Source organism: Eschrichtius robustus, chromosome X (genome assembly GCF_028021215.1).
Source record: "Eschrichtius robustus isolate mEscRob2 chromosome X, mEscRob2.pri, whole genome shotgun sequence".
In the NCBI taxonomy this organism is placed as follows: Eukaryota; Metazoa; Chordata; class Mammalia; order Artiodactyla; family Eschrichtiidae; genus Eschrichtius; species Eschrichtius robustus.
In genome coordinates, this window is record NC_090845.1 from 27,392,294 (window position 1) to 27,416,379 (window position 24,086).

The 24,086-nt window shown below is 36.3% G+C and overlaps 1 protein-coding gene across 1 annotated transcript in view; it reads left to right on the forward strand.

Annotated features, from left to right (window-relative positions):
* IL1RAPL1 (interleukin 1 receptor accessory protein like 1) overlaps positions 1 to 24,086 on the forward strand; it is a 707,257-nt gene that overhangs the window by 41,504 nt on the left and 641,667 nt on the right. Inside the window, exons 2-3 of the mRNA XM_068532589.1 lie at positions 20,496 to 20,532; positions 21,328 to 21,607. Of these exons, the coding sequence (XP_068388690.1) occupies positions 20,496 to 20,532; positions 21,328 to 21,607 (317 nt within the window). The remainder of the gene's footprint in view (positions 1 to 20,495; positions 20,533 to 21,327; positions 21,608 to 24,086) is intronic.

Below are 24,086 nucleotides of genomic sequence, written 5' to 3' on the forward strand. Positions count from 1 at the left end.
ATTGACTTAAGCACTGAAAAAGTATACTTTGTTCTCAGGGACTAGAGTCTCAGTTACTCTACAGGTACATGTACCTATTTATAAAATACACACCAGTCCTGATAATTATTACACTGCAAATTTTATTAAGCTCTGTTTCTTGGTTAGTCTTGCTAGGGTGTTACCAATTTTTTGGATTTTTTTCGAAGAACCAGATTTTGGCTTCATTTTCTCTATTGTAGAACTCTGTTCCTACCGATTGTTTAAAGTGTATTTAATGGAGTCTAAGCTGCATAGTTTTCACTTATTCAGAGACATTTAAATAACCATGAATTAATATGTGTCTGTAAGTCAAAGCTCTTTAATTAGAAGTGAAATACCATGCAGTTTTTCAGAAATGTGACATATCGTTAATGCTGATACGCAAAGAATATCTTCCCTTAAAATCAGTCAGTCTTAGTTGGCTTGACCCCAAAGTGTTGCATTTATTTGGGGTTGTTGATATTTTTATTTTCTGTTACTTAATTTGGCACTTGTTGTTTACGTTTTATAATAGTCAATGAGCAAATTAGAACCGTGGAGGTAGAATACAAGTGTATTAAGGACTTTCCACAATATAGAAGGAGAATAGAGCATACAATCATGCTTATATATTGGAGAAAATAATTTGGATATACATCATAATCTTATCGAATATCTAGGCAGGCACGCTAAAATGGGAATTTTACTGCATTCATTATATGCTTAGAGAATCTGTATCACGGAACCAGGTTCTGAAAGTATAGTTTGTCTCTTATAGTTGTATAGTTTGTCTCTTTCAGGAGAATATACAAGCAAGTTTTCATGGAGATAAAATTGATATTGTTACTAATAGTTATCTTTTAAAAATATGATTTATCCCCATTTCTTTTGCTTTTTTAAATTACAGTTTAATAAGAGGGTCAATTCAAAATTGCAGTAGAAGGTATATATGTGTTTAAGTGAATATGAAATAAACAAACAATTAATATATGTGACTGTTTGGACTGAACAGAATGTCTAAGGTCTTTAGGACTAAACAGCCCGTTACAGAACTATCTTCTTGTTTACGCTTCACAAAACTAATTGTCAGTTTATTTAAAAGGTTGTGCCTTAATTAGAGGCCATTGGTGGACATGAATTACCAAAACTGTTTAAAGTTCCATAGTCGTGAGCTTCTCATGACGCAGCCAAGGATTTGCGGACCTTGTTTATAATACACTCTCAGACTGGCCCCATTTTTACCCACTGATCCCAAACTCAGTGAACTTGTTAATGCTGATACCCTTGCACTGCATGCCAGTAATCAGAGTGTGCAGGGATACAAGGGAGCTGGGAGTGGAACCCTCAGATAGCTCTGGGGAATTACTGCTCCCTTCCTGTCAGAACAAATCAGAGCCTGTTTGAATAGACCATGAATCCAAATCCCTGGCACACAAAACAAGCCCCTGCTCTTCTATCTTTCTGAGTTGCCCTCAACAAGAAAGGAACAGAAGTGGATGGATACAAAAGTTTTCAGGTTAATTCTAAGGGGAAAAAAATAGGAATGAAGGCACTGCTGAACTTGACACAAAGCAGATTTCAACCGTAGGGACTTGAAGTTGAAAGAGAAAGGTAATGCATGAATTTACTCATTTGTCTTTTTTTGTTGCACATGTTTGACTGGTCTGAGGCTAGAAGCCATGAGGAGGAAACCAAATAGCAAATATATTCATCATGGTTTTGCCATAATTCTCTTCTCATTGTGAATTGTTTAAGCAAAGCCGTAGAATTTGATATGGAATATTACATATTCTCTCCTCTCTCTCTCTCTCTCTCTCTCTCTCTCTCTCTCTCTCTCTCTCTCTATATATATATATATATATATATATATATATACATGTATGTGTGTATGTATATATGATTTTTCCTGTGGTGAAATTCAAAACAATAAGTGATGAATTGCTGCATTTGTGTGTGTGGATTTCACAGTTTAAGATACAAACCTATCTTTAACTTACATTAATTCATGAACACCTTGCCATTATTGTACAGTGATAACTTGATTTTTAAAATTTTTTTTAAATTTTTGAATGTTATTTTATTTATTTATACAGCAGGTTCTTATTAGTCATCAATTTTATACACATCAATGTATACATGTCAATCCCAATCGCCCAATTCAGCACACCACCATCCCCTCCCCCACAGCAGCTCTCCCCCCTTGGTGTCCATAGGTTTGTTCTCTACATCTGTGTTTCAATTTCTGCCCTGCAAACTGGTTCATCTGTACCATTTTTCTAGGTTCCACATATATGCGTTAATATACGATATTTGTTTTTCTCTTTCTGACTTACTTCACTCTGTATGACAGTCTCTAGATCCATCCACGTCTCAACAAATGACCCAATTTCATTCCTTTTTATGGCTGAGTAATATTCCATTGTATATATGTACCACATCTTCTTTATCCATTCGTCTCTCAATGGGCATTTAGGTTGCTTCCATGACCTGGCTATTGTAAATAGTGCTGCATTGAACATTCGGGTGCATGTGTCTTTTAGAATTGTGGTTTTCTCTGGGTATATGCCCAGTAGTGGGATTGCTGGATCATATGGTAATTCTATTTTTAGTTTTTTGAGGAACCTCCATAGTGTTCTCCATAGTGGCTGTTTCAGTTTACATTCCCACCAACAGTGCAAAAGGGTTCCCTTTTCTCCACACCCTCTCCAGCATTTGTTGTTTGTAGATTTTCTCATGAAGCCCATTCTAACTGGTGTGAGGTGATACCTCATTGTACTTTTGATTTGCATTTCTCTAATAATTAGTGATGTTGATCAACATTTCATGTGCTTCTTGGCCATCTGTATGTCTTCTTTGGAGAAATGTCTATTTAGGTCTTCTGCCCATTTTTGGATTGAGTTGTTTGTTTTTTGAATATTGAGCTGCATGAGCTGTTTATATATATTGGAGATTAATCCCTTGTCCGTTGCTTCATTTGCAAATATTTTCTCCCATTCTGAGGGTTGTCTTTTCGTCTTGTTTATGGTTTCCTTGGCTGTGCAGAAACTTTTAAGTTTCATTAGATCCCATTTGTTTATTTTTGTTTTTATTTCCATTATTCTAGGAGTTGGGTCAAAAAAGATCTTGCTGTGATTTATGTCAAAGAGTGTTCTTCTTATGTTTTCCTCTAAGAGTTTTATAGTGTCCGGTCTTACATTTAGGTCTCTAATCCATTTTGAGTTTATTTTTGTGTATGGTGTTAGGGAGTGTTCTAATTTCATTCTTTTACATGTAGCTGTCCAGTTTTCTCAGCACCACTTATTGAAACGACTGTCTTTTCTCCATTGTATATCCTTGCCTCCTTTGTCATAGATTAGTTGACCATAGGTGCATGGATTTATCTCTGGGCTTTCTATCTTGTTCCATTGATCTATGTTTCTGTTTTTGTGCCAGTACCATATTATCTTGATTACTGTAGCTTTATAGTATAGTCTGAAGTTAGGGAGTCTGATTCCTCCAGCTCCGTTTTTTTCCCTCAAGACTGCTTTGGCTATTCGGGGTCTTTTGTGTCTCCATACAAATTTTAAGATTTTTTTGTTCCAGTTCTGTAAAAAAATGCCATTGGTAATTTGATAGGGATTGCATTGAATCTGTAGATTGCTTTGGGTCATATAGTCATCTTCACAATGTTGATTCTTCCAATCCAAGAACATGGTATATCTCTCTATCTGTTGGTATCATCTTTAATTTCTTTCATCAGTGTCTTATAGTTTTCTGCATACAGGTCTTTTGTCTCCCTAGGTAGGTTTATTCCTAGGTATTTTATTCTTTTTGTTGCAATGGTAAATGGGAGTGTTTCCATAATTTCTCTTTCAGATTTTTCATCATTAGTGTATAGGAATGCAAGAGATTTCTGTGCATTAATTTTGTATCCTGCAACTTTACCAAATTCATTGATTAGCTCTAGTAGTTTTCTGGTAGCATCTTTAGGATTCTCTATGTATAGTATCATGTCATCTGCAAACAGTGACAGTTTTACTTCTTCTTTTCCAATTTGTATTCCTTTTATTTCTTTTTCTTCTCTGATTGCCGTGGCTAGGAATTCCAAAACTATGTTGAATAATAGTGGCGAGAGTGGACATCCTTGTCTTGTTCCTGATCTTAGAGGAAATGCTTTCAGTTTTTCACCATTGAGTCTGATGTTTGCTGTGGGTTTGTCATATGTGGCCTTTATTATGTTGAGGTAGGTTCCCTCTATGCCCACTTTCTGGAGAGTTTTTATCATAACTGGGTGTTGAATTTTGTCAAAAGCTTTTTCTGCATCTACTGAGATGATCATATGGTTTTTATTCTTCAATTTGTTATTATGGTGTATCACATTGATTGATTTGAGTACATTGAAGAATCCTTGCATCCCTGGGATAAATCCCACTTGATCGTGGTGTATGATCCTTTTAATGTGTTGTTGAATTCTGTTTCCTAGTATTTTGTTGAGGATTTTTGCATCTATATTCATCAGTGATATTGGTCTGTAATTTTCTTTTTTTGTAGTATCTTTGTCTGGTTTTGGTATGAAGGTGATGGTGGCCTCATAGAATGAGTTTGGGGGTGTTCCTTCCTCTGCAATTTTTTGGAAGAGTTTGAGAAGGATGGGTGTTAGCTCTTCTCTAAATGTCTGATAGAACTCACCTGTGAAGCCATCTGGTCCTGGATTTTGTTTGTTGGAATATTTTAAATCCCAGTTTCAATTTCATTACTTGTGATTGGTCTATTCATATTTTCTATTTCTTCCTGGTTCAGTCTTAGAAGGTTATACCTTTCTAAGAATTTGTCCATTTCTTCCAGGTTGTCCATTTTATTGGCATAGAATTGCTTGTAGTAGTCTCTTAGGATGCTTTGTATTTCTGCGGTGTCTGTTGTAACTTCTTTTTCATTTCTAATTTTATTGATTTGAGTCCTCTCCCTCTTTTTCTTGATGAGTCTGGCTAATGGTTTGTCAATTTTGTTTATCTTCTCAAAGAACCAGCTTTTAGTTTTATTGAACTTTGCTATTGTTTTCTTTGTTTCTATTTCATTTATTTCTGCTCTGATCTTTATGATTTCTTTCCTTCTGCTAACTTTGGGTTTTGTGTGTTCTTCTTTCTCAAGTTCCTTTAGGTGTAAGGTTGGATTGTTTATTTGAGATTTTTCTTGTTTCTTGAGGTAGGCTTGTATAGCTATAAACTTCCCTCTTAGAACTGCTTTTGCTGTGTCCCATAGGTTATGGATCATCGTGTTTTCATTGTCATTTGTCTCTAGGTATTTTTTGATTTCCTCTTTGATTTCTTCAGTGATCTCCTGGTTATTTAGTAACGTATTGTTTAGCCTCCATGTGTTTGTGTTTTTTACGTTTTTTTCCCTGTAATTCATTTCTAATCTCATAGCGTTGTGGTCAGAAAAGATGCTTGATATGATTTCAGTTTTCTTAAATTTACTGAGGCTTGATTTGTGACCCAAGACGTGATGTATCCTGGAGAATGTTCCATGCTTACTTGAGAAGAAAGTGTAATCTGCTGTTTTTGAATGGAATGTCCTATAAATATCAATTAAATCTAGCTGGTCTATTGTGTCATTTAAAGCTTGTGTTTCCTTATTTATTTTCATTTTGGATGATCTGTCCATTGGTGTAAGTGAGGTGTTCAAGTCCCCCACTATTATTGTGTTACTGTCGATTTCCTCTTTTATAGCTGCTAGCAGTTGCCTTATGTATTGGGGTGCTCCTATGTTGGGTGCATATATATTTATAATTGTTATATCTTCTTCTTGGATTGATCCCTTGAGCATTATGTAGTGTCCTTCCTTGTCTCTTGTAACAGTCTTTATTTTAAAGTCTATTTTATCTGATATGAGTATTGCCACTACAGCTTTCTTTTGATTTCCATTTGCATGGAATATCTTTTTCCATCCCCTCACTTTCAGTCTGAATGTGTCCCTAGGTCTGAAGTGGGTCTCTTGTAGACAGCATATATATGGGTCTTGTTTTTGTATCCGTTCAGCAAGCCTGTGTCTTTTGGTTGGAGCATTTAATCCATTCACGTTTAAGGTAATTATCGATATGTATGTTCCTATGACCATTTTCTTAATTGTTTTGGGTTTGTTTTTGTAGGTCCTTTTCTTCTCTTGTGTTTCCCACTTAGAGAAGTTCCTTTAGCATTTGTTTTAGAGCTGGTTTGGTGGTGCTGAATTCTCTTAGCTTTTGCTTGTCTGTAAAGCTTTTGATTTCTCCATCGAATCTGAATGAGATCCTTGCGGGGTAGAGTAATCTTGGTTGTAGGTTCTTCCCTTTCATCACTTTAAGTATATCATGCCACTCCCTTCTGGCTTGTAGAGTTTCTGCTGAGAAATCAGCTGTTAATCTTATGGGAGGTCCCTTCTATGTTATTTGTCGTTTTTCCCTTGCTGCTTTCAATAATTTTTCTTTGTCTTTAATTTTTGCCAAGTTGATTACTATGTGTCTTGGCGTGTTTCTCCTTGGGTTTATCCTGTATGGGACTCTCTGTGCTTCGTGGACTTGGGTGTTTGTTTCCTTTCCCATGTTAGGGAAGTTTTCAACTATAATCTCTTCAAATATTTTCTTGGGTCCTTTCTCTCTCTCTTCTCCTTCTGGGACCCTTATAATGCGAATGTTGTTGCGTTTCATGTTGTCCCAGAGGTCTCTTAGGCTGTCTTCATTTCTTTTCATTCTTTTTTCTTTATTCTGTTCCGCAGCAGTGAATTCCACCATTCTGTCTTCCAGGTCACTTATCTGTTCTGCCTCAGTTTTCTGCTATTGATTCCTTCTAGTGTAGTTTTCATTTCAGTTATTGCATTGGTCATCTCTGTTTGTTTGTTCTTTAATTCTTCTAGGTCTTTTTTAAACTTTCTTGCATCTTCTCGATCTTTGCCTCCATTCTTTTTCTGATGTCCTGGATCATCTTCACTATCATTTTTCTGAATTCTTTTTCTGGAAGGTTGCCTATCTCCACTTCATTTAGTTGTTTTTCTGGAGTTTTATCTTGTTCCTTCATCTGGTACATAGCCCTCTGCCTTTTCATCTTGTCTCCCTTTCTGTGAATGAATGTCTAAAAATTTTTTTTGATAGTGATTTTAACTTACCTTTCTTGAAATAGAATTGAGTTTGTAAAATATTTATTTATTTATTTATTTTTGGTTGCATTGGGTCTTCGTTGCTGCATGCGGGCTTTCTCTAGTTGCGGCGAGCAGGGGCTACTCTTTGTTGCGGTGCGCGGGCTTCTCATTGTGGTGGCTTCTCTTGTTGCGGAGCACGGGCTCTAGGTGCACGGGCTTCAGTAGTTATGGTGTGAGGGCTCAGTAGTTGTGGCTCGCGGGCTCTAGAGCGCAGTCTCAGTAGTTGTGGTGCACGGGCTTAGTGGCTCCGCAGCATCTTTCCAAACCAGGGATTGAACCCATGTCCCCTCCATTGGCAGGTGGATTCTTAACCACTGCGCCACCAGGGAAGTCCTAGAATTGATTTCTTTTTTAACATTAGACTTTTTGTTAGATTTTAGTTTTATCCATTATATGAAAATTCTCAGGAAAAGGGAAATGTGGGATCCTTTTAAAAATTTTTATTCTTGTGTCAATGGGTAACTGTAAAGATTTAAAATTGTTTATCAGTGTGTACTAATGAAACATGGTAGATATCAAAATGTTTTCATTAGCAATAAAGGTTAATTGTATTAGAAGAGTTCGCCACTTATGACCTGTCAGGTTGAGGTGGCGCACATAAGGTAAGATAATACAGAAATAATCAAGCTCTCCTCCCATCAGCAACTGCCATAATAAAAACTCATTGCATTTAGGGCTTACCAGATTTAATGAGTGGATGACAGTTTTGAAGGTCACCAAAGAGGAGCACAGATAGATATGTAAATTCAGAGTCATCACTGTATACCTGGAAGTTGAAGGAAAAATGTACAAAGATACATACAGTGGAGAAAACTTCCTCAGGATCACCACTGATTGTGGATTTATAAGCAGGTATGGAAAGAATAGAATGGGCACTGAATGTGGGAGAATGCAGTGATACAGAAATAAGTACATATAGCTAGGAAGGTGTGAAATGGATACTCTCATGCACTGCATACAGGAATATAAATTGACACAAACTCTACAGAAGCAATTTGGCAAAACATGATATTTTTTGACCCAGTAATCTTGACTTAGATATTCAATCTGAAGGCACAATCAGAAATTCAAACAAAATGTATATAAAATGATATTGATCACAGTGCTGTATATTAAAATGAAAATTAAAACAAATTAAATATCTAATAATATACATTTATGGAATGAATATATATGCAGCCACTAGCAATAACCTTTACAAATAATATTTAAAGAACAATTCATATTATATTATATTAATGGATAAGGCAGAAAATGAAATCCTGCTTCTTGTAGTACTGTTCCAATTATGAAAATATTTTAATGAGACTCTTTAGGTGCAAAGTTCAAAACCCTTTCAAATTATTTCAAAAAGCGTTTTATTATAAAGGTGTGTGGGATTTAGGTTCAGAACTAAAAAGAAGTCAAGAATTAAGTTCTAGGGACTTTGTTTGGTCTCTGGTCCTTTCCTTAATGGGTCTCTTTGTCTCTCTGCTTTTTCTAAGCTTCTTTTTGTGCATTGTCGCCACTCTTACCTTCTAGGACTAGCTTTCTCTATTTATTCATAGTTGCTTTTCTGTTTTAACTTTGAATTACATGTGATCATCACAGCTTCTCTGGCCTAAATCTGTCTTAAGCCCTTTGTTTCTATTCAGAGAGGAGGAATTTGATTGGACCAGTTCATTTTTTTCTGAAGAAACCAAGACATGGGTTATTTGCCTGCCTAGGAGTTGACAGCCCTTGATTAAAAGGTCATCTTTGCACTAATTGGTCATGGCTGGTCTGGGCATGAGGATAGATAAATAAAGAAATTGCCCTTCCTCTTCAACCACTTCCTCCATCACTGCTTGTCCTGGGACTACAAACTCTGTAGTGTAGGCAAACCAAACTTCTTTTCAAATAACCCCACTATTTCACTACTCACATTGTTAGCCTGCCTTTTTTCACTTCTTAGAGTTGCCATCATTGAATTTATGATGAATCTCAAAGCCCCGTCTATTACATGCCCCCATGAAGTCCTTTTCTGACTCCTCTAGAAAAAGCTAACACTCTCATAGTGCTCTTTTCATGATTGTGTTAAAGAACTTACAGCATTGTACTTCCATTATGAGAGTGATGTACATGACTTACTGACTAAAAGGACATGCCTTTGCATCATTCTGTTGTGCAGTTTATGAAAGGAAACTATGAGACAGTAAGTTTATTAAACTTGTAACACTGAACTTAGGGGGGAAAGCAACACACACACACTGCACACACACACAACTCAGCCAAACTTGGTGTTCTAACATCCTCGCATGTGAAAACTCTCAAAGTATTATTTCTAAGCTGTGTTGTTTTTCTCATGCATGAGCCATCGTTCTAATGGTAGAAGATGTGTTTTTGAGGCAACGGTGTCATCTTTTAAACACTGGAATAAAAAGTTTCCATTTTCTGCATGAGTCAGTTTTTTCAGTGACTGTTTCAAGCAAATGAACTAACACTGCATTAACTCTCCATGCTTTGTTTCAGTGGTTTCCTTGGGCGGACTGGTTTCACTGAATGCCATATGTAAATTGGTCAGATAGAACAAGAATTTAGATTTCAACAATCTTATTGGGAACTTTGAAACTTTTATTATCTCACAGGACCCAGAAATTGAATCGAAGCTTTGTTACTAAGCCAGGTTGTAGCAATGGACCCAGGAGTCAGTAGCTCAATTTTCTACTTCTTTGCATCAAATTTACTCTTGAAAATGATGCATGCAATATTGAAGAATGGCAGGGAGGAGCCTCTGTGAAGTGTTAAATATTTGGTTCACTGGGTCCTATCAGCAGGTAGAGCCTGCAGGGAGCTTGTTTATCCAGCAGAACGATCTCATTATGAGGACAGTGATGTAATATAGTTTACTTCATACCCCGAAGCCATTCAAGGAAACAACTGAGTGAGTGATATTCATCCCGGGCCCTGTATTGTACTATTATGACTTGCAATAACTGGCAGCATATTAAAATAGAGATCAGGGACTATGGCTCCTCCATTGAATGAAGTCCTGAAATTTCAGAGCTGTTGAATTATTCAGTATTTTCCAATTTATAGAATAAAAGAATAATGTGATTGACGCTTTCATGGTACAGTAATGGAAATAAAGAAAGAGAATGCACAGGCTTGATACATTTCACAGTACATATTTATTTCTCATAATTGCATGGTACCCAAGTGGGTCTTTGTATAGGCCAGTGTGACCCTTGCTGTCAAATACAAAGACAAGAACTTGCCTTTGAAAACTAGGGAACAATAAAATAAAAAATATTTTTAAAAACACGTTAATGAATGATCACTACAAGGGACCCACAACAGTGCCTTGTTTGGCTTTGAAAATATCCATGAATACTAGATTGAAAAAATAAAGTAAGGTTTGAGACAAATGTCCATCTTGCCTATGACAATACAGTGGGAACAATATAAGCCACAAGTTTAGAACAAAGGAAGGGAACCCTGCTTAATGTGACATGCAGTAAGATTACCAAATGCTTTATTCCAGCCCCAGCAGTGCCTAAGATAACAGTTTCTACATAAATATTTGTTGCAATAAAGAAGGAATCAATGAACGCCTCCCTCCACAGGTGGCTCACACTAAATACAGTTGAACCATTCCTTCCCCCCAAAATTCAGATATTTTCTCTTTGAAACATATTAAAGGAAAGGCTCAATGGTGTGACTGCTAAGGGTCTAGGTTTTTAACCTTTGAGAGGTACATGAAGGAACCTAGCTACGGCTTTTTGGTACCGCAGCCGAAGAAGGGATATTGAGCTGGATGAACCATGAAAAGTTATATGCTACATGTTCCTCTTTAAAAGTATTTACTAGTTAACCAAATAAAAAGCAAACTGCCATTCCTTGAGAATTTAAACTTTTATGTAAATAATAATAACTAACTGTGATCAACATTATCATGAAGTAGCATCTGCTAGGCCAGAAGATTCCTCTAGTTTTGAGTTTAATCAGTATTAATAAAGAGACTATGAAGATAATCTCACTTAAGCCAGCACTTGGATCTTTTAATTGCTGAGTAACACTGAAACTGTTTAAATTTGCTTTGAATTTAGTGGATGTCCATATTAACAACTGTCCAGTACAGTTTTTCACGTAAGTGCATCATCTCAAATTTATCAACCCATACCCAGAGGCTGCACTCTCAAAGACAGGGGAAAACAAAGCCAAAACTGACAAAATCGGAATCAATGTAATCGTCTACTGTCTAAACATGGATTTCTACTTGCTTTGATTATTTAAAGAATACCTGAGAGCATGTCAACAAAACCTCTGGAAAGTGGAGTTTAAGGTTCAAGGAAACCTTCTATACTTGATGTTTTTTCTGTTCCTGGCTCTTTAAGTACACATGAAAAAATACAAAAAATTCCCCATGATTTTTTTCTGAATTTATTACCACTTTTTTTCTTGCTGCAGTCTGATAGTGTTTATGAAAATACTATGTAAATGAAGGAGTTCTACCCAAATAAAATGGAACTGTTGTTTTTACACACATGACAAAAATGAGAAACAAAGATCACGCAGGAGGTACATAGATACTTGCTTTTAATACCCTGAACAAAATACAGTATGTCAATAGATTCCCATCATAATAGATACGTGATTGCACGTGTAAATGCAGATGAATACCCAAATAGTTGTGTGTAAAGCTAATATGTATATAGCATATTATGTATTTTCATGAGACTTCTACGGTGATAAAAATAGACTCAGCATCAGTAAAAAAAAATGGCTCTAACCTTTTTTAAAATTCTCATTTAGAAATTCACTTGAAGGAGCAATACACAAACTGTGTGTGTTTAATTTTCACCCACAATCTCTGCAAGAAGTTAATCAAATAGACAATTAATCTCTGTGATATTATTCATATGAAAACAAATGCATATTAAAATACACAGCAGACTTCATTCCCATTTCCCTTGAATCTTTCTCTAACTCTAGGGGACTCTAATGCCCCGCAGAACTCACAATATGAAGAAGATACACAGCAGTGCTTTCGTTGCACAGACTAGACAAGGCAAGCAATACGTTCTGCTGTACAAACACCTGTGATAAATGCAGAAAACGTGCTATAAGATAACAAATGGGCCTTCTACCCCAGCCACACTTGTCATCTGCCACCTCGACCTGCTTCTGCTCCTTATTTCCTTTAATGATGTCACAATCCTCTCAGGAATCCTGGATTGAAACCTCAGCGTCATCCTTGACTACTCCTTTCCTCCATCTGTCCTGTCTGATCAGTCTCCCCATCCTGTAGATTCTACCTCTACAATCTCCCCCACTTCTTACTTCATCTCTACTATTTTAAGAGCTTTCTAAGTGATCTCCCTGTTCCTGTCTCCTTCCAATCCAGCCTTGGTATTGCCACTAGAGTGATCTTCCTAAAATGTAGATCAAATACCACTTCTTTGACGAACTTTTTCCACTTGCTCCATTGACTAGAGCAGTGGTTCTCAAAAGTGTCACCCCGGGGCTTTTTAGAAATGCAAATTCTTAGGTGCCAACCAACACCTTCTGAATTTTCTTGGCCTGGTGTCTTGTCCATCCCACTTTTCTGATCTCATTTTTACCTGGTTGTGCTTTTCTCCTCACCCCATCCCACTGTTTTAGAATATTACCCTTTACTGTACTATCTAACTGGGATATCCCGTGGACTTGGAATTTTCTCTTCACAGTTATCAAGTTTTGAATTGAGATACGGTTGAAATTCCATCTCTTTCTTATGTTCTTTTTGCTCTTCCCAGTTATATATTTCTCCTCCATTAGTTTACTTGAAAAGTAGAAAATAGTTTTGGGTTGAGATAGAACAAAACTTCTTGCTCTGTGTTTCCTCAGCAATGCTGTCTTTACTCATGGAATCTCTCCATTCTGCCTTGTGTTATATGTAGTTTTGTGTCTTCATTGCTGCAAACAATAGCCCACTTGGAATTGCTCTAAAATTTAAAGACTTTTATTACTTGTAAGCTTAAAAAATAGAATTTTATTCTGCTATATGCTCTAAAACAAAATGAAAGTAAATATGCACTTTAAACCTTGTTACTCTCTTAAGGATCAGTTTGCAGGGTGGGTGTCCTGCCATCCAACAGGTCTTTCCTGTGAGGTGCCTCTAAAACGGGAAACAGATTAAATTTGATCTCTGTTTGGTTTGTTGCTCATCATGTTGATATTTAATCCAGTGTCCAACAAGTGTCCCAAAGGTATAAAATGCCTGAAGCTGGCAACACTTTTTGACCTATCTGTATGCACATACCCTTATCCGTTTCGTGGCCCAACTAGAGGGTTTTGTAGAGATACAAAAAGTGAAATTAACCAAATCTTTCATTGAAGATGTATACAGAAGTGAATGGGTCCAATTATAATAGTGAATAAAATAGCTTGAAATAGAGCAAACTGTGTGTGATGAATTCAGTCAGAGGTTCAGAGTTGATACATAATGGCTATGACACCATTGCCATTCAGTTATCAGATAAGTGATGTTTCTTTTATTCTTATTAAAATAAATATGGTATTTGGATACTATTATGGATTTTATTTTTTAAACTTTTATTTTATTTATTTTTTTATACAGCAGGTTCTTATTAGTTATCTATTTTATACATATTAGTTTATATATGTCAATTCCAATCTCCCAATTCATCCCCACCACCACCAGCCGCCCGCTTTCCCCCCTTGGTGTCCATATGTTTGTTCTCTACATCTGTGTCTCTATTTCTGCCCTGCAAACCGGTTCATCTGTACCATTTTTCTAGATTCCACATATATGCATTAATATACGATATTTGTTTTTCTCTTTCTGACTTACTCCACTCTGTATGACAGTCTCTAGGTCCATCCATGTCTCTACAAATGACCCAATTTCGTTCCTTTTTATGGCTGAGTAATATTCCATTGTATATATATGTACCACATCTTCTTTATCCATTCATCTCTCAATGGGCATTTAGGTTGCTTCCGTGACCTGGCTATTGTAAATAGTGCTGCAATGAACATTGGGGTGCATGTGTCTTTTTGAATTATGGTTTTCTCAGGGCATATGCCCAGTAGTGGGATTGCTGGATCATATGGTAATTCTGTTTTTAGTTTTTTAAGGAACCTCCATACTGTTTTCCATAGTGGCTGTATCAATTTACATTCCCACCAACAGGACAAGAGGGTTCCCTTTTCTCCACACCGTCTCCAGCATTTTTTGATTGTAGATTTTCTGATGATGCCCATTCTAACCGGTGTGAGGTGATACCTCATTGTAGTTTCGATTTGCATTTCTCTAATAATTAGTGATGTTGATCAGCTTTTCATGTGCCTCTTGGCCAGCTGTATGTCTTCTTTGGAGAAATGTCTATTTAAGTCTTCTGCCCATTTTTTGATTGGGCTGTTTGTTTTTTTGACGTTGAGCTGCATGAGCTGTTTATATATTTTGGAGATTAATCCTTTGCCCATTTCTTTGTTTGCACATATTTTCTCCCATTCTGTGGGTTGTCTTTTCGTCTTTTTTATGGTTTCCTTTGCTGTGCAGAAGCTTTTAAGTTTCATTAGATCCCATTTGTTTATTTTTGTTTTTATTTCCATTATTCTAGGAGTTGGGTCAAAAAAGATCTTGCTGTGATTTATGTCAAAGAGTGTTCTTCCTATGTTTTCCTCGAAGAGTTTTATAGTGTCCGGCCTTACATTTAGGTCTCTAATCCATTTTGAGTTTATTTTTGTGTATGGTGTTAAGGAGTGTTCTAATTTCATTCTTTTACATGCAGCTGTCCAGTTTTCCCAGCACCACTTATTGAAGAGACTGTCTTTTCTCCATTTTATATCCTAGCCTCCTTTGTTGTAGATTAGTTGACCATACGTGCGTGGGTTTATCTCTGGGCTTTCTATCCTGTTCCATTGATCTATATTTCTGTTTATGTGCCAGTACCATCCTGTCTTGATTACTGTAGCTTTGTAGTATAGTCTGAAGTCAGGGAGTCTGATTCCTCCAGCTCCGTTTTTTTCCCTCAAGATTGCTTTGGCTCTTCAGGGTCTTTTGTGTCTTCATAAAAATTTTAAGATTTTTTTTTTGTTCTAGTTCTGTAAAAAAAAATGCCATTGGTAATTTGATAGGGATTGCATTGAATCTGTAGATTGCTTTGGGTAGTATAGACATTTTCACAATATTGAGTCTTCCAATCCAAGAACGTGGTGTATCTCTCCATCTTTCATCAGTGTCTTATAGTTTTCTGGGTACAGGTCTTTCACCTCCTTAGGTAGGTTTATTCCTAGGTATTTTATTCTTTTTGTTGTAATGGTGAATGGGATTGTTTCTTTAATTTCTCTTTCTGATCTTTTGTTGTTAGTGTATAGGAATGCAAGCAATTTCTGTGCATTAATTTTGTATCCTGCAACATTACCAAATTCATTGATTAGCTCTAGTAGTTTTCTGGTAGCATCTTTAGGATTCTCCATGTTTAGTATCATGTCATCTGCAAACAGTGACAGTTTTACTTCTTCTTTTCCAATTTGTATTCCTTTTATTTCTTTGTCTTCTCTGATTGCCGTGGTTAGGACTTCCATGAGTGATGTTTCTGATGACGCTATATTTTTGTAATTTAAGACACCAAAGTTTGCAAACTATACTTGGTGCTCAGTTTAAGAAATAGTGCATAAGAGTTAATACAATCTTAGCACATGAAGTAAAAAGTGCACTTATTTAGGTGGCTATTGTGAAAGGAGGTTATGAGACAGTTTTTGAAAATCTCTTTAAAATTTTGTATAAAGCCTTTAAAAATGTATTATTTGATCCAGGAATTTTACTTCTGGAATTATTTCCTGAGGAAATTACACTTTTTTTTGAGGGGATGGTTGTGGAACATTGTATATAAAGTTATTTTATCACAGAATTATTTAGAACAGTCAAATCTAGGGGAAAAACTTAAGGCAGGCTAACAGCAGAAGGGCTAAGTAAATTATATGTAACACTATTATGGACTGTTATGTAGTTATTATAAAATGTTCAGTAAAACGTCATGATGTAACTTTTTATAGAATTATGATCTCAACTGAGAAAAGAAACTAAACAAAAGGATAGGTTATGCAACTATGAAACTACTACTCCTGTTGTTTCCTTTTTTTTTATTTTATTTTTTTATTTTTTTATTTTTTTCCCACCAAGATGGTTCTTGTCAATCAAGGGTTATTTTCAAGAGAAGGAGACAATTGTGAACTGTTAGCAGGCAATACTCAAAGTTGCTGAAGAATGGATAGATCTGTTTAGTAAAGAGGATGGGGGGATCTGTATTACACTATCACAGATGCCTTAATTATTTTATCATTATTCCAATGTACCTACTCAAGTAGATACTTCAAGAGTAGTATAATTTGCCTTTTTATAGGTAAAGTCTTACATTTTCATATTAGGGTGCATTATATATGAGCTCTATGATTAGACTTTTTTTGTAAAGAATGAAACTTTCAAGCTTGTTACCATGACATATTTTGCACTCTTATATATGTAATAATAGTGACCTAATCAACAGTGCTTTCCCTAATCTCATTTTAATTAATTAATTTATTTACTTATTTTAATTTGGCCACACCGCGCTGCATGTGAGATCTTAGTTCCCCGACCAGGAATTGAACCCGAGGCCCCTGCATTGGAAGCGGGAGTCTTAACCACTGGACCGCGAGGGAAGTCCCTCATTTGAATATATTTACGTTATCCAATCTATGTAGCCTTTGTCCATGAAATAGTACATCAATATGGACTACTTGTAAAGGAATTAGTTCTGAATCTTAATTCCATCACCGTCTTCATATAATCTCCTACAATATTATGGGTGGTAACAAAAATAAATGAATATGGTGCTTCCTACTCCCACCCCCCAATGCAACTTCATGGCTTTATAAAGTCCCATTGACTCTGAAGGAGTATGTGCTGTATAGGAGACATCGAACTAGAGTATTTCTATGGAATCTTCTCATCAGGGAAAGAGAATACCAATAGCTAACTTTCTGAGAGAGGCTTACCTGAGAGAAGGGTATTTTATTCTGAAAGACAGAAAAACCGATTAAATACTATTGTCCTGCAGAATTACCCAATGATAATTTAAAAATAATAAAGGTTACCTGGTAACTTACGTAATGGAATTAACAGTGTCTAGAAATATGGAAATATGTTGGCTTGGAATGACTGTTTCCAAGCCAACAGAGCTTGTATACTGAAGTAAGGAAAAACTGAACATATCATTGGCAATTCTTGTCATCAAGAGTTAGGTTTTAAGTTATCACATTTTCTTTTAAGATTTGAGATGTCCCGCTGGACAAGATTAAGAAAAACATTCTTTGCAGCTATATAAGAAAAATGTCTTTATTCAAAGGAGATGCATACTGAAGTATTTTAGGAGTGAAATGTCATTATGTCTCTATTTTAATTTATTTTCAGATCATTTAGGAAAAAATTGTGATACATGCAGAGTGAGAATGTGTGCAAATGTGGTGAAATGTTAACAAAGGGAAAAAATAGCACTCCTCACTTATTTAATAAAATGCTTTAATTATTGAAAAAATATGTGTTCATTTATTTAAATGTGTTTATCAAAATAATTTGAAGATATCTTGAATTGTTCCGTATATTATTTGCCATCTTTCCCCAAAAAAGTATTAACATGTTAATAAATTTATAGTTTACTTTTGAACATCATACATTTAGTCTAATGGTAGTAAAACTTCCTAAGCCATAGATCCTACATTTTATTTCCATATTAAAATTAACATAAAGTGTCTCTGATATCCAAGGTGCTGGTATTTCTTAATTTCACCTCTGCCTTTTCCTTGGCATGTGAATCAGAGCTGTTTGAAACTTTTTTCCCAATAGATACTAAATAACTCTAATTTTCAGTAATATTTATGGTTTTCTTGCAACACTATTATCAGTAAGCATATTTTGAAAGTATGTAGTAATATCTCTATCTATCCCCCAAAACACAACTCTCCTTCTGTTCTCTTGATCTAATTTGTTACTAACTTTTTAGAAATTTCTAGGCTAAGTATTTTTGCTTTTAGCTTCAAGCATTTTGCTTTACCTTACAAATCTTTTGAGAGTTTGAATAATTTCATCTTACTGTTTATACTGCTACCTTGAAGGTGTACCAGCCTTTTGCACTGGCAGTGATATCCTCTGTGACAGATGGCCTCAGTTACAATAACGTAATTCTAGAATTGTATTATAATTCATATCATGGTAAAACGAGGTAATTTCATGCTTATTGCCAGAACTATAACTGTTTAAAATAAAATCCCACCTAGGATTCATTTCATGCAATGGGACAAATGTACAAAATTGTGTTGATAAATACTGCATGTAATTATGTAACCTTGACATCTCTGTTTGTGTACAGTTCTGTCATCCTATTTAGTGTGGTGAGCCAGCTCTGTGGCAGTCATTGGCAGGAGTGATGGTAATGACTTGGATGTTGATGTCCACCAAGCTTCCAGCACAGTTACTCTAGACAGTACCTCAATACAGCTCTTCATTAGGAATCTTAGACCAAAATTTGGTAGAAAAAGTAAACTAAATTAAAGAATGGTGTGAAATTTAAATTACCTTTATTAGGAAACAGAATACTATGGTGGTAGAGAGAATGAATTCTAGGGTCATATGTAGCTGGATGAGACTACCAGAACTTCCACATATGAGCTGGTGTTGAGTTTCTTCAATTGTAAATCTTGGCATTATTTTGTTTATTTACTCAAGAATTCATTCATTCATTCAGTCAGTCAGTCAATGTGTGTTGAGCTGGTTAGCGGGCACAGTTCTAGGCACTGAGGTTAAAGAAGTGAATTAGAAGGACCAAGTTCCTGACCTCAAGGGGCTTACATTCTGTTGGGGAGACAGAAAGCAAGCAAAAATTGGGTACATGATGTAACGTCAGATAGCAATGGGTCCTGTGAAAAAATACTAAAGAACAATCTGGGTCAAGCGACTAGGATAGGGAGGTGGTATTGCAAGCAGGGCAGTTAGAAGAGGACTCTTGGAGGAGGTGACATATGGAGGAAGGGAGGGAGGAAGCCATGCAGTTGATTGGTGACAAAAGTTCCATGTAGAGGGAACAATGAGTCCAAAGCCTGAATGGATGTTTTTGTGAAAGGGGAATGAAAATTTGTAGACTCAGCACATAATTAAGTGCTCATCAGATGTTACATAATATTTTAAGATAAGAAATTTGGATAATTCCATAATTATGTGTATTCTTTGCTCTAATATACATCTTCCTTTTCATTTTGATCATTTTCCTTCTTTTGAATTCTACATGAATTTTCCTGTTCTCAGATCCTTCAGGTTGCCCTCTTTTTAATCTCTAGTGAGTTAAACCCTGCTTGCAGTACTCAGATGCTACTGCTGTTAGAGGTCCTCTTTTCTTGGTTTTTGCCCTTTTGCTCAGCATTTGTATACTGTGAGCTATGTCAGATTGATTATGTTGCCAGGGGTTGAGCAACTGCCCTCTCTAGGCAGGAAATCCACAACTTCTCCATGATAATAATAATCGTGATGTACCTGCCCTGTGGTGACCTGTTGTTCTGTGTGTGTGTGTGTGTCTGTGTGTGTGTGTGTATGTAGGGGGGAGAGGTGATAAAAATGGTGCCAAGATGCCATTTGGAAGATGGTACTTCCAGGAAACTCAGAAAATACATTTAGTTCCCATCCCATCAGCTCCATTTCCCACCATGGTTTCTACTTTACACTTCCCCTGATGCTCCCAGAGATCAGAGCAAAGTAACCATCTACCTGCGTCTCTGGCTGTGAATCACTACTAGAGCATGACCAGCTTTTGTTGTATTTCTTTCTGTCTTGTTTGGCTGTACAGCACTTATTCCTCATTTTATCAGTGTGGATCCAATCAGAGAGAAAAAAAATACACTAATTTGAACAAGGAAAGCTTATATAAAGATTTTTTCAATGTAATAGGTTATTGGAGTAATGAAGGATTGGCTAGTAAGAAGGAATGATGTATTAGTCTGCTCAGGCTGCCATAACAAAATACCAGAGACTGGTGGCTTATACAACAGAAATTTACAGTTCTGGAGGCTGAGAAATTCAAGATCAAGGTGCTGGCTGATTTGGTTTCTGGTGAGGGCCCTCCTTCCTGCTTATAGACGCCCACCTTCTAGCTGTGTGCTCACGTGGCATCTTCTTTATAAGTACTCAGAAGGAGAAAGAGAAAGGTTGCAAGCTCTGGTGTCTCTTTTAAGAGCACTACTCTCTTCCTAAGGGTTCTGCCCTCATGGCCTCGTATAAACCTAATTATCTCCCAAAGGCCCCTCCTCCAAATACCATTACATTCAGGATTAAGCCTTCAGCATATGAATTTTAGGAGGACACAAACATTCAGTCTGTAACAAAAGATAACTGTAAAGAATAGAGGAATGGCTGCCATTACCCCTAACTGAGAGCACCCAAAGAAAAGCTCCCATCCTCCCATTCCCAGAGTGAGAGCCAAACCTTACTGGGAAAATTCATGGCTTACTGAATGGCAGAAGTCACTGAGGTGGCACACTGGTAGAACTGGTTGGAAGTCTGCCCTCTGCAATTGGACAGGGACTTACCTTCTAAGGTATCTGGGAAAGCTGTTCATGAGAAGGTGTCTCACCTGAGGATCTGCTAAAAAATTACCAAGCTGCTACCGTGTACTGCAGGACCTGCGTCCTGGAGAAGCACCCACTGCAGGAGCCACGTTCTGGAAAAGCCTTGCACACTGCAAGAGCCTTCCAAGCAAGCATGCTGGAACCAGGGAGCAAACCCTTTCCTTTCTCTCTCTCCAGAACACTTTACTAACAAAGCGTCAGTACCAGCTAGCAAAGGAAAACTATTTCACAGGTCCAGATCCATTTTCAAAGGACAGGCAAACATGTGGATTTAGAATGAGAAGGCCATAAGCCAATAACCATGACACTGATTTAAACTAAGAATAAATATCAGCAGAAGCAAACTAAGTGATGAATATATTGTTTGTTAGTAGGATAAATTACTTTTCAGTGCCCTTCTGAGTTTTATCCATTGCTGCATAGTCTGTGCCTAGAGAAGAATCTTGTCCAGTATAGATGCTCAATAAATATTGTTGAATGAATAAATGAATGAATGAACTAATTGCTTCCATTTTTCTCTAATGTTTTTTCTTTCTCTCTTTCTGTCTTTTTAAACTACAGCTGATGGATGCACAGATTGGTCTGTCGATATCAAGAAATACCAAGTTTTGGTGGGAGAGCCTGTTCGAATCAAATGTGCACTCTTTTATGGTTATATCAGAGCCAATTACTCCCTAGCCCAAAGTGCTGGACTCAGTTTGATGTGGTACAAAAGCTCTGGCCCCGGAGACTTTGAAGAGCCAATAGCCTTTGATGGAAGTAGAATGAGCAAGGAAGAGGACTCCATTTGGTTCCGGCCAACATTACTGCAGGACAGTGGTCTTTACGCCTGTGTCATCAGGTATCCTCTTAATTTTGTTACTGTTGAATCAATTATATCACATGTTGCTTTCTTATACCTAAATTTTGCTGCTATCCCTTTCACCTCAAGGTATGGTCTCAATATTTGTGTGTGTTGCTGCTTTCTAAAATTTAGAATCTAAATCATAAAAAGTTGGCATTGGAATTTATATTGAGACATTATCTCTGGCTTATGGAGAAAAGAGGTACCATCTGGGTATCTACTTATGTTGCCAGAAATTACTAAAGACTATGAAATAAAATTTATAGAGGAGGTGAAATGTTGCAAATAAAATGTAAGCAAAGACTTGCAGAAAGGATGCATAGTTTATTGCTAAATGGGTTGTAACATTTTGTTATTGCCCTTCACAGACAGATAGAGCACAGATACCTCTGGTTCAAACACATCTGCAAAGATGATTTAGGTAACGTGTATGTGCACAGGAAGAGGAAAGCAGCCTTGCCATGTTAGGGAATGCAAAGGCTATGTTCCAGATCATTTTATTGACTAAAAATGCTGGGTCAATACAAAAATATTTTAGGTCCCTCAGGGCCAATGCAAAAGTTAATAACAAAGCCTGTGCCCTTAATCCACAAAGAAACCCATCACACATCTACATATCTTTGTCTGCTTTTGGAAGAGATATATGTACTTTGCTTAATGATAATGCGTTGAGACAATATCCATGTATCACATTAGCAGTTAAAAGACTCAGTTTAAGCATTTAGCCCTTCATGGACTGTAAATGACTGTGAATGTCATTAGACTATAAGAACATTGGCAAAGCAGGGTATAGGCATATAGAGGGTGTGTTTAAATCTATTTCTTTGTGTCCCTATTTCGACTTATATATAAAGCCAAATCTAAAGCAGTTGATTCTCAATTTGGAGAAAGTCTCAGAATCACCTAGTGTCTTTTTCAAGTCAAAATTCGACTTCCACTTCTGAAATTCTCATTAGCAGCTATTACTCCTCTATCATAAGGTTTGTGTCTCCCGCTCGTCATCAACCTATAAGAATAACCTTTATGGAGGGGTATGGCTACAAGTGTGTTAGGATGTTAAAATAGGTCAAAGCCAGATGAAAGTTAAGCATAACTTTATCTTTTTAACACTGACAACATCATATAAATTAGAGTTCATTTTGGAAAATGTAAATGAATGCAAATAAAGTTCTGCTTGGGGAAAATGTGGAATGAATTATAAAAGAACAAATGCACTATTCCTTTGCCAATTCTTGTTCTTTCCCTTAAAAAAGGGAATCCAACCCTTTTATGTTTAAACATAACTCTTAATAGAAGTAAAGTTTTTGTAGGTGCATTGATAAATAATTGCCATACTAATATAGTTAGAGAGTACTGTTTGGACTGGCTATTCTTACTTGACAAATAGTTATTAGATTTAATTTCATATCTCCTGCATTTCTTTAAAAAGCATTATTTCTGATTGTTGATGCATGTGTAGGTGATTCTTCAAGATAGGCAAATGTATGTCCTCATTTATCTGAGATTAGAATTGAGCTGAATGTCCATAGTCTAACACTTAATTTCGTTATTTATTGTTGATGGGAAAATAAGGATGTGTTTATGTTAGTAATCTGAATTTCTGAAGCACTGAAGTTGCAATTCTTTTATGTGTTTAAATATACACAGTGATCCAATGCTCTGAGAAATTGCGTTAAAATGTCTCTGAATTTATAGTTGCAATAATGAATGAAGGTCACAAAATTTCAAAAACAGTGACATTTGCCATATGTTCGTGTGCCTATATTTTAATGGAAGGTGAAACTAAAAGACAAACACCTTAAAGTTTTATATGTGTCAAGTGGTATTCTAGAGAAAATGATAAACTGCAGGGAAAGATGCTTTTGTCACTGGAATTCGAGTGTTCCAATTGATTTGAAGCTAGTGTTGATCCGGCTTCCTGTTCCAATTTGGAAAGCGGGACTCAAAATCATTATAAACAGCAGTTTAAATAGGATGTCTTGGTGCTGATGACGTGAAGGGAGCCCAGGGCTGTTAGTTGAGTCACTGACATTTTGGCATGTTGTTAGCTATCAGACCACAAAACTGTCACCATTCATTTTCAAATAATCCACTTACAAAGGGTTTTAGAAGTTTGAAAATGTTAGCTGCTACTCAAAGGTTCTAGTCTTTCTGATAAGTGTTCTGGGTTATTAACTTATCAATGAAAAGTTTTAACAAGCGTTTTCATGTACAGTGTTTACACCTAAATATGTACAAGTCAATGGTGTAAATAACAGAAACACCTAAGATTACTCTCAGTATAATGAACAAGAGCTTTCCTACTCCCATCTATAAGTAGCTATTTTGGATATACCACATAATTCTTTGTTCCATGGTACCTGGCTTTTTACTCAATCTTCTCCTTCTTGAATGTTTATTTTATTTTTACATGAAAAAGTGAATGAAGGAGAGCTTTGTAACTATTTTCTTTTCCTTTACTGCCAGTTAAAAGAAT